The sequence below is a fragment of the Buceros rhinoceros genome, unplaced genomic scaffold (genome assembly GCF_000710305.1).
Source record: "Buceros rhinoceros silvestris isolate BGI_N320 unplaced genomic scaffold, ASM71030v1 scaffold4815, whole genome shotgun sequence".
In the NCBI taxonomy this organism is placed as follows: domain Eukaryota; kingdom Metazoa; phylum Chordata; class Aves; order Bucerotiformes; family Bucerotidae; genus Buceros; species Buceros rhinoceros.
In genome coordinates, this window is record NW_010414410.1 from 44360 (window position 1) to 58675 (window position 14316).

General features: G+C 39.1%; 1 protein-coding gene across 1 annotated transcript in view; it reads left to right on the top strand.

Annotated features, from left to right (window-relative positions):
• The window catches only part of LOC104494266 (polypeptide N-acetylgalactosaminyltransferase-like 6), a gene marked incomplete at both ends in the record, with an annotated part of 30850 nt that extends 16743 nt beyond the window's left edge, over positions 1-14107 (top strand). The window contains 3 exons of the mRNA XM_010137076.1: positions 4708-4929; positions 12772-12888; positions 13982-14107. Coding sequence (XP_010135378.1) covers positions 4708-4929; positions 12772-12888; positions 13982-14107 — 465 coding nt within the window. The remainder of the gene's footprint in view (positions 1-4707; positions 4930-12771; positions 12889-13981) is intronic.
• Positions 14108-14316: the final 209 nt, after the last annotated feature.

Sequence of the window (14316 nt, forward strand, 5' to 3'; positions counted from 1 at the left end):
CAGTCATTTGATCAGAGAGATGTATCTTTCCTGCTCACTGAGGAAAGTGAAAGGGACAAAATGGTCCATGAAAAATTTCTTTTTCAAGTGGAGGAGTCCTCATTTATCTCTCTCTTTCTCTAGTCAAGTTGATTTAAACTCTTTTATTGAAGTCCAGGTATCCGTGACATTGTAACTTACTGTCTTGTAGACTATGGCTGAATGAAAACAAGAAACAAAGTCACAGTCTTAAATGTATGAGTTCATACAAACTTAAAAAGAACTTGTCTAAATGTAAGCCCAATGGTAAAGGATTTACCAGACAGTAAAATTGTAATAGCAGCACAAAACTTAATTGTGTGAAGAATGCGTACATGGGCAACTGATGACAGCTGATGAATCAGTCATAGTGTGGTTGCCATCACTTTTGTATGCATCTCACAGCTTCTTCGTGACAGCTGTCACAACCTAACATACAGAAATATGCATCTACTGAGATATCATTGGGCGGTATTTGTTCTTGTACAGAAATTTTTCACTGAAAATCACAAGAGAGAGAACAAATTATCATTGGTCTGTCATGGAAGGGTCCTGAGAAACTCCTCAGATGTCCGTCTAGAATCCCTGTGACTTCTTTATATTGTGTGTCAATTAATGTAACTGATTAATATTGAATTTGTCTTCATTTAATTGCTCCTATTTCATTTTTATTTTTCCTTTTTTTTCTGTTGAAAGACCAGAGTAACCATTGTGGACATCTGTAACCTTGCAATGAATTTGACAACCAAGCTAAGCTACAGCAGTTTTCAGCTGTAGAAACATGTTTCATTTTTCCTTTCCAAATGCATTTAGATGAGGTGTTCAGATTGAGTGAAAGCAAGTGTGGTCTACCACAAAGATATTCCAAAACTGATTCTTCTTATTGATGAAGATACTTGATGCCATTTGAGAAACTGACATTTGAAGGAGTTTCTTTAGAAGATTTCAGAGTAAGAGAGACAGAAATCAAGGAGATTCAAATCTAACTCATTTTGTTTGTTCTAAATTCTTTGTAGATTAGCTTTACTTTGAGACTGGAGTTCTTAAATGATGCTATAAGGTGATCACAAAATGCCACCTAATCTGGTAGGCTCTTAAACTCCTTTGACCTTTAAATTCTGCAGCAGTATCCACACTCACATGGTAAATTCCAAACAAAGTCGAACTGCTCTGTACTTGTTTTACAGCTAGACTCTGCCAATATTTGGTAGCTCTTCATACCTATTCCCATTTATGGGGCTTAATATGTTGACGTGCTGAGATTGTGTCTAGCCTTGCCTGAGGCTCAGAAAAGGAGGAAGTGACCATCCTCCTTTCTTCACCATGTCAGACTTTCACCCAGATTGCAGGAAGGGCAACTCCAGGAGACTCATAAAGGACTTGAAATCACCTCCTACCTTACAGTAAGTCACTTGACTGGTAGACCTTAAAATGTGCAGAGATGAGTGCTCTCATTTTGGTTGTGCTCCTCAACCTTTCTGTTACGATACTCAACCATAACCTTTCTGTTACAATAAGGTGAGTAAAAGACCAGCAGCTCTTCATAATTTGCAGAGAAGAGTTATGTTGCTAGGAGGTTATTTGCATAAGGCAGCTTTTCATGCTGTTAGACAGCCACAGAATGGAGATTTTCAGCTTACGAGAGCTCACTCATCTCAGAAGGCTTGAATTTTTGCTCCAAGAACATGCTAGGTTAGCATGTTCTAAATAGGAATGTAAATGAAGTTTGCCTTTATTGTGCAAGATCGCACCAGACTAGCTTTCAGAACAGCAGCTCTTCCTGACTGCATTCAGGTCGAGCATGGGGATTAACTGCAGTTTGAAGTTTTACTACTAGTCTGTACACATCCGTGTAAAAATGGAGCGTGGTGATTGCTGAGCTTGCATGTGATAATAAGGATAAGGAACCTGTGCTAACTGAAGTCAACAAACCTCTTTAAAACTAAAGTGTTTGGATGCTGAGTGCTTGCTTCCTAGTAACTGCCAACTTCAGAAAGAGCTTCCCACTACTCGAGGACAGAGAGTTCCTTGCAGTCATGTTCGTGAACAGTCTGGAGATTCAGAGCTAGCAAATCAAGAAGTTATATTTTGCGAAGAGAATCTGTTGACATTCAAGGGGCTGCCTGATAAGGGTTCAACTTACAACAGCAAGGTGTAAACACGCTAAGGATAATATATAGGTTCATTACAGGACCTGGCAAGGTTTGGGAAGATTTTTAGCGTACGATGGAGAGAATTGTCTTTGAAGAACTGGGGAAAAAAGTTTGAAACAGATTTGTCAATAGTGTCTTACCTGATACTTGGGGAATGGGGGAAAGAACTGAATTTTTTTGTTTTTTAATACAAAGTTTTGGTGAGTTTACACATAAAAAAACCCAAAAACAAAACAGTGAAAAAAGACTTACTGGAAAACAAAGAGGTTTTGACTGATGAATGAGAATTTTGATGAGGTATAATACCAATATTTCTGTTGGACTCTTCTTTTATTCAGTTATAATCATATAAAGCAGAATGCAGTTCTTTTAGAGCAGCCAAATAACTAAAAAGAAAACTCCAGCAGAACCTGCTCTTAATGTTGATGAGGTAAGTCACTGGTGAAGTTACGTTGAATTTTTCTTTCCTAAGAGAATTTTTTTTTACTGTGCTTTTTACAGAATGGTTTTTGAATGTGAAAATAGTACTGTCAGATAAAGTGCAAAAATAGTGTGATATTTTATAGAAAAGTCTTAAACTGCATTTGCCTTGTAGTAAATGAGGTGTACAGCATTACAGTGGAAGATATGCTACAAAGATCACACCTATTTTCATTATTTTGGCTTCTTAGTTTAATGTGCTTAATCATATTTTGGCCTCATCTGCAAAGTTTCATCACATAGTGTTGTGTTACAGGGTTTCTGCCAGAAAGGTGGGATTGTCATTTAGATGTTGTTCTTAAACTTGTTCTGATTTTTTTTGTTCTATCCAGTCCTGTATCCTTGGATTCTAATTTCCTGTAAAGTAATTTAGGTTTTCATGAAATTCCAACAAAAGCCAGCGGGGCAAAAGTTGTATGGGGCACAAGCCATTTCCAAATACAGATATAAGCATTGTGCATTTTTATACTGCTTTAATATTACTTGCTTTATCCCTGCAGGTTTAAAATATTTGCTTCACAGAAAGAAAGCACATTGAAAATTGTCTTGCAGTGTCAGCTGAAAGTACTTCGTTTGTTCTGTGTCTTGCTGTCTTTGTATTCAGATAAGCTGTATTAGTTCAGAGACATTTAGTCTGTGTGGATTAATACAATTCAGGAAAGGAATTTTCAAATGAATCTTGAGAGCAAATCAGAGTACGAATCACACTTACTTAGATGCAGAGAATGTTCTGAGAAGAAACATTACCTTATGTTGATGATAATCAGATGTATATTGTCCTCCAGCTTATTACAGAGTGAATCTCAGCATTTTGCAGTTAGTGTTCTGTAAAAAAGAGTATTACAAAACTTGATGATCTTGTTTTTACAAACAAAGCAATAAGAACACCCTAGTGTCTCAGTGTCGTTCAGTGAGATGTTGCAGTATTGGTGGTATAAGAGGTTATTGGGCAGCTGTGGAAACGCAGAATAGACTAAGCCTGTACTCCACTACAACATCTGCATATAGATTTGTCTGGTTTGAGTTGCAGGAGGAATTTTAAAAAGAATACAAATACAGAAAAGTTTGCCCCCAGCCTATTTAGACTCCATGATGTTAAATAACTGTAAAATATATCACTTCAGTCTCATCTATTCAGGATTTTTCCTTACAAGCCTTTTTTTTATTTGAGTCAGCTAATTTAATTAATTTTAATTTGATAAATTCTTAAGCCACAAAATAGCTAATTCTGTTTCTTGTAAAATGCCTACAAAAATAAACTCTGTAGGACATAAGCCAGAACTGGGTTTCATGGAACAGAAATAGTCTATAGGATGTCTATAATATGTCTTTAATAATCTGTAATATGTCTATAGGATGAGTGTAGAAAGCCACAGTTTGCCATACATATGCCATGAGCTGCTTTCCTTCAGGTCAGCTCCATTTCAGGGTTATGTGCTATATTCTTGCACGTACTTGCTAGCACATCAACACAGTGAAGCTTCCAGTCCAAAAGTAGTGCAAAACCAGCTGTGAAAGGGGGCAGAGCAAGCTCATGACTGTTTGCCCCCATACGTGTGCATGTAAAAGACCTAACCATAATGTTTAGGTAGGAATTGCGAGGTGACTAAGCAGTATGATGACAGCTGGAAATTCAGATGCCTTCCAAATGCAAAGGGAGTTACATCAGAAGGAATAATTTTAACTACTCGAGCACATTAGTAGGTTCTGAACTAACACACAAAAAACCATAGGTACCAAAGTGAGCAGCTAAAGGAAAATTTCTGTTCAACATCCCTCATTAATCAAAAACCCACATGAAGATGCATAAAGAATATGAAGGAATGGAAGATATTTAACAGACAGAGGACTGTATCTTACAGAGTTTGCGGGAAAGCAACTGCAATGAAGATAGCATACATTACCAGTATTTTTCTGTGTTTTAAGACTGAGAAATAGAACAGCTAGCTTTAAAATTGTGTGGACTACTGAATGTTTCTTGTTTAATTCTCACTATTAGAAATACTATTCACCCAATGCATGAAGAAATTAATGATTGCTTTTTTCTGCTGCACAGAACCTGAAACGTGTGGCAGAGACATGGATGGATGAGTTTGCAGAGTACATTTACCAGCGACGGCCTGAGTACAGACATCTCTCAACTGGTGATATCTCTGCCCAGAAGGAACTTCGCAAGCACCTTAAATGTAAAGATTTCAAGTGGTTTATGGCTGCAGTGGCTTGGGATGTCCCCAAGTATTACCCACCTGTGGAGCCTCCACCTGCTGCATGGGGGGAGGTGAGGAAAACACAAATTAGATCAAATTTAAATGAGTCTAACATTTTACATTGCAGGAAATGAAGATTATGAAATTAGATTTAGCTCCTACAATAAGCAGTGTTATTAAGGGAGTTCTCAATGATCGGAACAATCCCTGGATTAGTCGTTAAAAAGTGAAACTGTCATGTCTTAGAACTAACGCTGTCCCTTTTGTAATTCATTACAGATTTGTGCGTACAGGCCATAAGTGCATGCACAATAAGGACAAGAATGTGGAAAAGAGTATGCAGCACTCGTTGCTGTATGTCACAAGATGATTTTAGATGCTGAGAATCACCTTAGTAAAAATGACATCTGATGTCAACCCTTGGGGTTTTTTTGCTCTTATATACCTCCTCCTGTTCTTACAAGGATAATTGTATGTAGGTGGAGTTAGGCTTGCTCTGTTTTCCTCACACATGTGAGTGTGACAAGCGAAGCCTTGATATTTTTCTTTTAAAAAGACTGGTTTTGCTCACCCTGTGGTCTGCATTCTGTAGGTGCTGTCATGACCAAGTACCAGTAGCAGACAAATGCAGTTTCTCATTTGGAGGATGAGGGGAGGGAGAGACCACCAAAGTGAAGCCAATATCTGTGCATCACTCCAGAGCAGAGAGTGAGCAAACAGCCTGATGGAACTCTTCACCCGTGATCAAAGACGTTCTGCATTCAGACCTCTCTGAAGAGCAGAGCCATAGTGCACCTTGCTTTGACAGTTTGTTTTGTGTAGAAGAAATGAAAACACAGAGAGTGCAGGGATGGGAAATTACTTCTGTAGCTGTGCTGGAAAATTGCAGCGGCCTTTTACCCCTAGGAGCCACTGTGGATGCACTCCATGGAAAAGTGGCATGCAGAGGGCTTTTTCCTCTCAATTCATTAAGATTTTTAAAGGCTTTGGTCTTTCAGTGCTACTTTTTTAAAAAACATAGGAATATCTCTACTGTGAGTTCTGGCCTTCTCTGATTTTGCTGTAAGTGTTCTCGGGGCTCTCAGATAATTAACTTTCATATTTGAAACCAAAGGAAGAAGTTGAAACTTTGACCAAAGCATCTGGTAAGTCCCCTCGCACTTCTGCATATCCCCAGTGGTCAAGACTGGGCCATACAGGGGATTTCTAAACTTAGGTGCCTTTACTATTGTCCAGAATTTCTTCTTTAAAAAGCAAATTATTCCACTGCAAAATTTAAAAAATAACTTTCTGTGTTAATAGCAGTCTAAAATTATTCTTTGTAAGCTACCAGTTACAGATGTTCAAAGGAATTCAATTTATATGTGTGTTACTGTTTGCTATTTCTTGGCAGTAATTAATTCCTTTGTTGTTAAAGTTTCTTCTATCTTTGATATTGCTGCCCACACTTTATGGGATTAATATATACCAAGAGGGAAGGAGTTTATCAGTAGAAGTCAGGCTGAACTGTGGTGCTGTGACTGCTACTATAATCCTCCTTCACCATCTTCCACATGTCTACATGTGCCTCCTTGGAGGTCTGTGATCACGAGATGTGTAATTTCTCTGGACAGCTGAACAACCTTTAACTCAGTCAGGAGGTCTAAGTGGAAGAGACTGTGATGCAGGTATTTGTTCTCTTCATAGCATTAGTATACTCTTTGCAAGACTTTTTAAAAGTAAATCGAAGATCTTAGTAGTGGTATGAAATCTGTATCATAAAAGCACTTCCTGAGTTCTTAGAAAGGAAGTTAAGACCAAAGGCTTTCTTTTTCCTCTGAAATGTACTTTCTCTGAAACAAGAAGAAGAGAAGTTTCAACCCTACAACTTTATTTTTTCCTGAGACTGTCACATTCCTGTGAAGCTTTAATTAATTTGTTGGCACTTGCAAGGAACTTGAACAATTTGAAGGTCATAATTAGAAGCTGAAAGAGGAAAACAGACTGTGTGTTATTGCTTTGTAAGAATTGAGCAGCTCTAGAAACCTTGCTGATTATACACGCTGAATGTCTGTGCCAAGACTGTCTGTCATTTAGTACCCTCTCTGCTTCCCCTTGGAAAGGCTTTACATCTGCTTGCCTGTGCCAGTCTGAGAAAGAATAAACAATGAGGTACTCAGACAATTTTTGGCTCCAGTATTTTGATATCTAGCTAGTAAAAGCATGTGGTGTGAAAGCAGACATGTCATAAACAGCCTCTGCACAACTCCTCTTTTTTTGCAAACATATTTATTTAAAATCTGACTCTTGCATTTCTTGACAAAATGGGTTCATGGTGGAAAAGAAGGAGATACGAAAAAAAGGCAATCTTCTCTGCTGCTCTTGTCATGGCCTTATTTCTTCTGAGTGTTCGTGCCTTTTGTCCCTTGTAGCTGGCAGGGTTTATGATCCCTTGATATTCTGTTCTGCCTTGTAACATCTGAAATATCTGCTGTAAAGCAATGTAACAGTAAATCCAGCAGATTAAGGTTAGTGAGACTGTCAGTTCTGTTCCTGGATGAAATACCTGTGCGCTTTCCTCTCCCACTCTGGAAAGAAAGGAAAGTTTACAATTAGGTTTTGTTCTTATCCTTCCAAATATATTGGAAAGTATGCCACAAGTTGAAAAACAGTAATACCCATCCCATTCTCCTTCTGAGACAGAATAATTTAATTGTAAGATGTATTTGAAATCTTGTTGAAGGAAATGAGAACAATAGCTGCATTAGGTAAGATTTGGACATCAATTGTTTTCTTAGAAGTACTCATGAATCTGCAAGCTGTGATCTAGCATGAATATATTATGTGGATCTCACAGCTCCTACCAATACCTTTGAAAAGACGTTTTTACACTAAAGCAATCATATAATGTCAGCCATTGTGATTTATTTTAGACTTCATGAGTCCTATAGTGAAGGTGATATAAAAAGAAAAAATAATTTTATTTACTCAGTCAGAAGGGAAATATTTAAGCTTGATTTCATTTGCTGTTACATGAACTTGTTATTCAGAGATTTAATACATAGCAAGTCTCTCAGGTGCTGCAGCAGTGCTATGCTGTAGGACCTGAAAATATGCCTTTCTCAGTCCCGAACTCATGGATTTTACAGAACTGTTTTACAGCACTGACATGAAAATGTCACCCATGAAGTTAAGTCAAGTCATTTGAAAATGGTTTAAAGCCTAAGAACTCACTAACTTCTCTTTCGATTACTTTCATTCTTTTCAAGTGTCATCCTTATACCCTTAATGAGTCAGTCTCAGCCCACCAAGTGTCACACATCTGTTGTACAAAAGCCATATAGCCAGCTATTCCTTACCCTGCACAAGCCGAGTGCTTCACAGCTGGGCTCTTCAAATTCTTTCATCAGGATCAGTGTCGCGCTGAATAACAGAGTACCCTGTTTCTTCAGTGAAGTCTTTGGCAGAGCCTGACTTCTTTTAACTTAGACTTTTCCTTTTCATGGCTTACACCAAGGATAAATACTTTTAAAATTACTGTGTGTCAGTTGACAGGAAAGGTGGCTCATTTTCCCCTATTTGATCTGTAGATATCGATGGCCCTAGGGTTATCTGAGAATGTTAGCAGTGCCTGAAAATTGGCTTAAAGCGCTGCTCAAATGAAAAAAAAAGAGAGAGAGAAACTAACATTGCTAATGTCTTCTAAGAGCTACAGCCACTTTCTAATTTCAGGCATTAAATCAGATATATGGAAAGTATTATATAAACTGGTAGCACCAAGGTGTCTCTCTTATGGCTGTATGGGGGCACCCTAAGGATAGTCCCCGCACCATCTCCACATTCATCATTCTACCAGATGACCATAGTGAACATAAAGTTTTCTTTAGATTGCTATGCTTTCCCCTTTCTGCTTTTGCAGCACACAGTTTTATGCCACGGTGAGTATGCAAGGTAGCTCTCGGAACCCCAAGGAGTGCCTTCCCCAGGAAGACTGAAGTGTCCCTGTGTGACAGCCTGGCTCCAGTGCAGGCAGGGAAAGGCTGCAGGAGCCAGGACACCCACTACCCCACAGCAGATCTTGTAGGAGCTCACGTGCCTGTGAACAAAGTTCTGGAGTTTTAGATTTAGCAAAGAATCTTGGCCAATATAACCACTGGACCCTGGGAAGCTGTAATTTCCCACTGTAATTTCTTTTTCACCCTAAAACATGTTCTCTTAAAATGAAGGGGGAAATTCACTTTGCTTTAAAGTATAGTGCTGTGGGGAGAGGTTGTCTTGTTTTTTTTCTCCATTTAACATGGTGCATGCTGGTGTGTCCATCACACAACTCCTGCCAAAATGTTCAAAAATCTCAAAATTAATCCTAGAGGTCAAGTTGTCTGGGAGACCATATATTCTGCAATATGTGAATAGCTTGGGAAACCATGATAGCTATCCAAAAATCTCTCTTCTCAACCCCACCCCTCCCCACCACCCCTTTTCCTTGAATGCCTATCAGCAGCTTCACACATCAAGAGGTAACAGTGTCTTCTGCAAACCTAAAGCCTAGTCTTTCAGGCCTTCTGTCCTCCCCCATTCCAGCTTCTATTTCACATCACGTTTCTCTTTCCCAGCCATGGTGCCAGCAAGATCAGCTACTCCTTTCTCAACTCCCAGCCTACTCTGGAGAAAAGTCTCTGACATGGGCTGGCTAACTTAGAGAGAGCAAGTTGTAAATTAATGTAAATTCACTGTTTTTTGTAAAACTCAAGGATTACTGTATCTAGGCTTACCCAGTGACATCCCCTTACGGCTTGCTACCTCTTTTGAAGCACAGAAGTCAAACGCTGCACCAGCAGAAATCCTGCTTGGGTGACATCTTTGTTTTCCAAGCATGGGTGCAGCACTGAGAAGCCTGTACATACCTGCTCAGACACCTCCAGTGTAGAAGAGAGAGAAAACAGACCCTTAAGAATTTGTATTCTCTGTGCTTTTACACCCCATTTGCTCTCTGTAAGGGCTACAGGGCCCATAGCCTTAGTGTCTTCATCCAGTGTGTTAGGATGGCACTTCAGGAACTAAATATGCATAATAACTTACATGTAGTATCCTATGCTTTTTTTGAAACAGCTTTTAAGATCAACACTAACCGTCCTAGTTAGTCCATTCAGACTTCTCAAAAACATGCTTCTCCCATACACTTCTCTGTGTGTTCAAACTGTAGCATTTAAGGTTGAGAAAACAAGCTTTGTATGTAGCAACTGAGTACCCTATCTGTGTGGGTGATAAAATCTGTCTCCTGTTCATCCCATCTCTACAATTGCACAAATACAAATGTTGGAAACGTGAGTGTTTTAGGATCACTAGCTATTTCTTTGCCAGTTGTAACTTAGAACCTCAAAAGTTCGAAATCCATTGTGTGACTGGAGACGAGGCAGTTCAAATGCACATTGATGTATAAATGAGAAAAATATCCTCTCCTTGCTGTGCTTCTGCTTTCCGCCCTTCGTCCATGAAAGCATCTTGGGGGATTTGCAGGCTGTGTGGTGTTGGTGCTCAGCAGAACATTCCCCATGGCTCTGGCAGCAGCATGATGGCTCAGTCCAATTTCTAGCCACTGCCAAGGCCACACAGCAATGCTGGAGAACAAAAGCACAAACTTAACTGAAATGCCTGTATACAAAAAGAAAATGAAAAACAAACCATGTTGCCTCTACAGCTGAAAGGAAAGATAAAACAAAAAGCAAATAAACCAAAAAAAGGAAAAAGATGAGCTAACTTCTAAGCTGCAACAAAGCAGAGGAAAAATTAACTCACGGAAACCTTTCAGAAACAGAGGGAAGAGGAGAGGAAATAAATAAAGAACAGGGAAGAGATTCCAGCAGAGAAGGAACTAGCTGTAGCTTCAGCTCGAACCTTTTCCAGAAATGCGTTGAACACATTTACCACATAGTCCAAATGACTGAGAATGGGATGAAGAAATGGCATCGAGACAAAATTATGAAAGCTCTTTAATCCAATAAGCATTCATTGGACATGGAGTGTATTCACTGTCATTTTACATTTCTGAATCACATACATATGCTCCAGTTATTAATGGCAATTCTTAGCAGCTCCATTTTAATTAGCTCACATGCTCTGAGAACAGAACTGATGTATCATTTAATTTTGTATTAGGCCAGTAATCTTTCTTTATATGATGTAAATTTAAGTGCCCTGAGAAATGATTGAATACTCTCAAAAAAAATTATACTCTAAGTAGTTATTTCACATGAGACTTTAAAAATACAAAATTAAAATCTATTCTCATTTTTCTTTCCTGTCTCTTTTGCTGGGTGATATGAAAATGAAGGCAGAGTTGTTGAGAGCTAATTACCTTTCATCCTTTTTTAGTTAACATGACCCTACGTACTGTGGAGCTGCTCAGTGCCGGGTTTCTGCATCTGGTTGTGTGTATGAAATGCTAATGTTTTACCTTGTCTATAGCAAATTTTATTGTATTGAAGACAGAAAAACTGCCCTATAACTGGCTTTGTCTCAGTTTTGGAAGAATAATTCTCTGAGCTCTGGTGAAGGCTCAAAAGTTCTTGGAGCCAATCGCTCAACCTGATGCTCCTCCATCATTAGCTTGATCTGCTGTTTTTCTAGGCTAAATAAATACAGCTCCTAAAGTGTTTTCTGAAGGTGATGTTTTTTATATTTTTTCCACTTCCTGCTCTTGGCGAATAGACAATTCCAGTCCTCCAGAGTCAGAAAAAGAGCAGAGTAGGTCTCCTATGTGTCTTGCAAGCATGAGGATTGCCCCTCCTTGCAACGTTTTGTGCCATGTTGAGAAGTTTTCCATCCTTGGGATGTATATGAGGTATGCAGTTGAAGTGTTTACATTTGTTTAATAAAATATAGCAACAGTGACTTCTGAAATATCTTCCATGGAAAAATACAAATGTCTGCTCAGCTGTTGCATCTGGCAACATTTGGCATATAGTTTTCCTGGTTTTTTAAATAAGGATAGAAGTGGTGGCCAGAATGTCACAATATGCACCTGCTTTCTGTATATTACACAAACAGAATCTGTGCGTGTTTCCATGTGCACTTTGACTACTCAGTTTCTGTGTGTCTCATTGACAGGGTAAGTTTTGTAGGAAACCCTCTTTATTCTGGAGGTGTCTAAAGGATTTTTACATAGCCCAACTAAGGTATTCAAGGAGAAAAGTGCATGTACTTGCAAAACCTGGCAGTGGGCACCTACTTCTTTTCAAGCCAGCCTTTCAAAAAAATATAGATGGCAGCAGCGGTACATAACTGTATGATTGATAGTCACAAATTAATTATTACTCAATTGCTTCAGTCTTTTAAGAATACGTTACACTGCAGGGTGTTTGTAGAAGGCATGCAGACAGGAAAAGAAACCTCCAGGGGTAAGCATAGTTTCGGTACAGATTTGTTAAGTACTTTTTAATTTTATGCACTTTGGGCACTAGTGTGTGACCTTATCTCCAACGGTGTTACTGTGTTAAAGTAAGAACAAGGATTGGAACAGGGTGTGCCTGATTTTTTACACTCCAAAAGCCTGGGAGAGACTCAAACAGGAATAATGTCATCTTAATGCAGTTGATCTCTCTTGCTCTGGTAGGAGGAAAGAAGCAGTCAGACCAAGCTTTGAACTTCTCAGACTTTTTTTTTTTAAGTTTCTTTGCATAAAAATATTTCATACATACCTACCTTTCATTTGTTAAGCCAAGTACTTCATACTTTGCTGCTTCTGAAGGTGCTCCCCAAAAAAAATAGTTTATTACGGGACATGGCTATCTGCCCTCAAAGAAGTTATTCCCACCTTTTTTATGTATCTAATGGTCAGTCTCAAGCACGTCAGAGCTAAACTCCTTATCTCCTAATTCTGGAAGCTCTATTCCACAGCCTGGTTTAATGTGAAATGTTGCTGCTTGGTTTTGCAGATTCGAAATGTGGCAGCCAACCTCTGTGTGGACAGTAAACATGGAGCCACGGGGACTGAGCTGAGGCTAGACATCTGCGTGAAGGATGGCTCAGAACGGACATGGTCACACGAACAGGTATTTTCACGTCAGAAAGAGAAAAGCAGGGTAAAATTGTTGCTTCTCTTTTCCAGCTTCTAAACATTTCTCTGAGCGCTTCTCCTTTTCCTATGGCAAAGCAGGGTGTAGAAATAATTTGTGAATGATTGCTGACCTTAATGGCCTTTACAAAGTATTCTTTAACATAACCTTGGAAATTCTAACCACCACTTGGGCTGTGTATTCATCTTCATTTCCAAAAGGAATTGCAATGCCCAAAGAGCTTTTTGCTTTCCTATTCTCTCTCACTGAGTCATGAAAACATGTTGATTTCAGCTCAGTTGCCTGAAAATATTTTAAAATAGTACCTGGGCTTGTAAAGCTCTAGTGGTTGTCTGCTTCTATGCTTTCATCTCAATAAGCAGTTATATTTTAAATTAATATGAAGCATAAGCAAGATAAATGGGTAAAAGCTAGAAAGAAAGGGTTTCACAAAGACAAGGGATGATAAAGACTCAAAAAAAGCTTTTATCTATGCTGGTTTGGTAGAAAAATATTAGCTCTCAGGAGTACGGAGGATAAAAGCTCTGATCTGTACTCATTGTGGCTCTAAGTGCCAGAGGAAAGGGATCATGACCCACAAGCTGTGGGTCTGGCCAGTGCAAGCAAAGAGAATCCAGATGAAAAGTATAACCTAACCATTTATTAGCAATTTTAGTGAATATGACTTTCACAGGGGAAGGTCCCAAATTAGAAAAAAATCCCCAATGCTGAGGAGAAAAATTGACCTGGCAGTCACACATGGCATTTTGTAAAAGCTTAAAAGCTCAGGAGAGAGGAGTTCTGAGGGTATTTGAAGTGCTGAGGTCAAGAAATCGTTCTCCAAGGATACTGAGAAATAGAGGAAGTGAGGTGCAAGTGAATAAAATGGAGAAACTGAGGGATGATCGCAATTAGGTAAGTGCCAACTTCAGAAAAAGAAAGCTGCAGAAAGAAGACTTCTTCACTCAGCTACCAAAGATAAGCACAGTGGTAGGATGCCAAGACTAGATAAATGTAATCCTGTTTTGTTTGTGGAAGAGATCCAGTAATTCAGACAATTAATTGAAGGAATCCGTATGGTCCAGACTAGATCACCATGGTGATCTCTGACTTTAAAATCAGCAACTCTGAAGGTCTCCAAGCCCTCCTCAAGAAGCAAGGGGATCCTGAGACTGCCAGAGATGAGAGAAAGGACAGAGGAAAACTGGATGAAAAGGTGAGAGACCAAAAAAAAAAAAATTAGCAGGGAAAGCAGAGGAAAGGGAGACTTGAAATATCCTGTGAAGAAGTAAGTTCCTATGAGGAAGGGGAAGGAATGCAAAGGGAGATGGATGGGAAGGAATCTGTGTTTCAGTGTACTCCAGTGCACTGCAACATTTGGGGTCGGACTCGATGCAAAGGTCTCATACTAATGTTGAAAAGTGA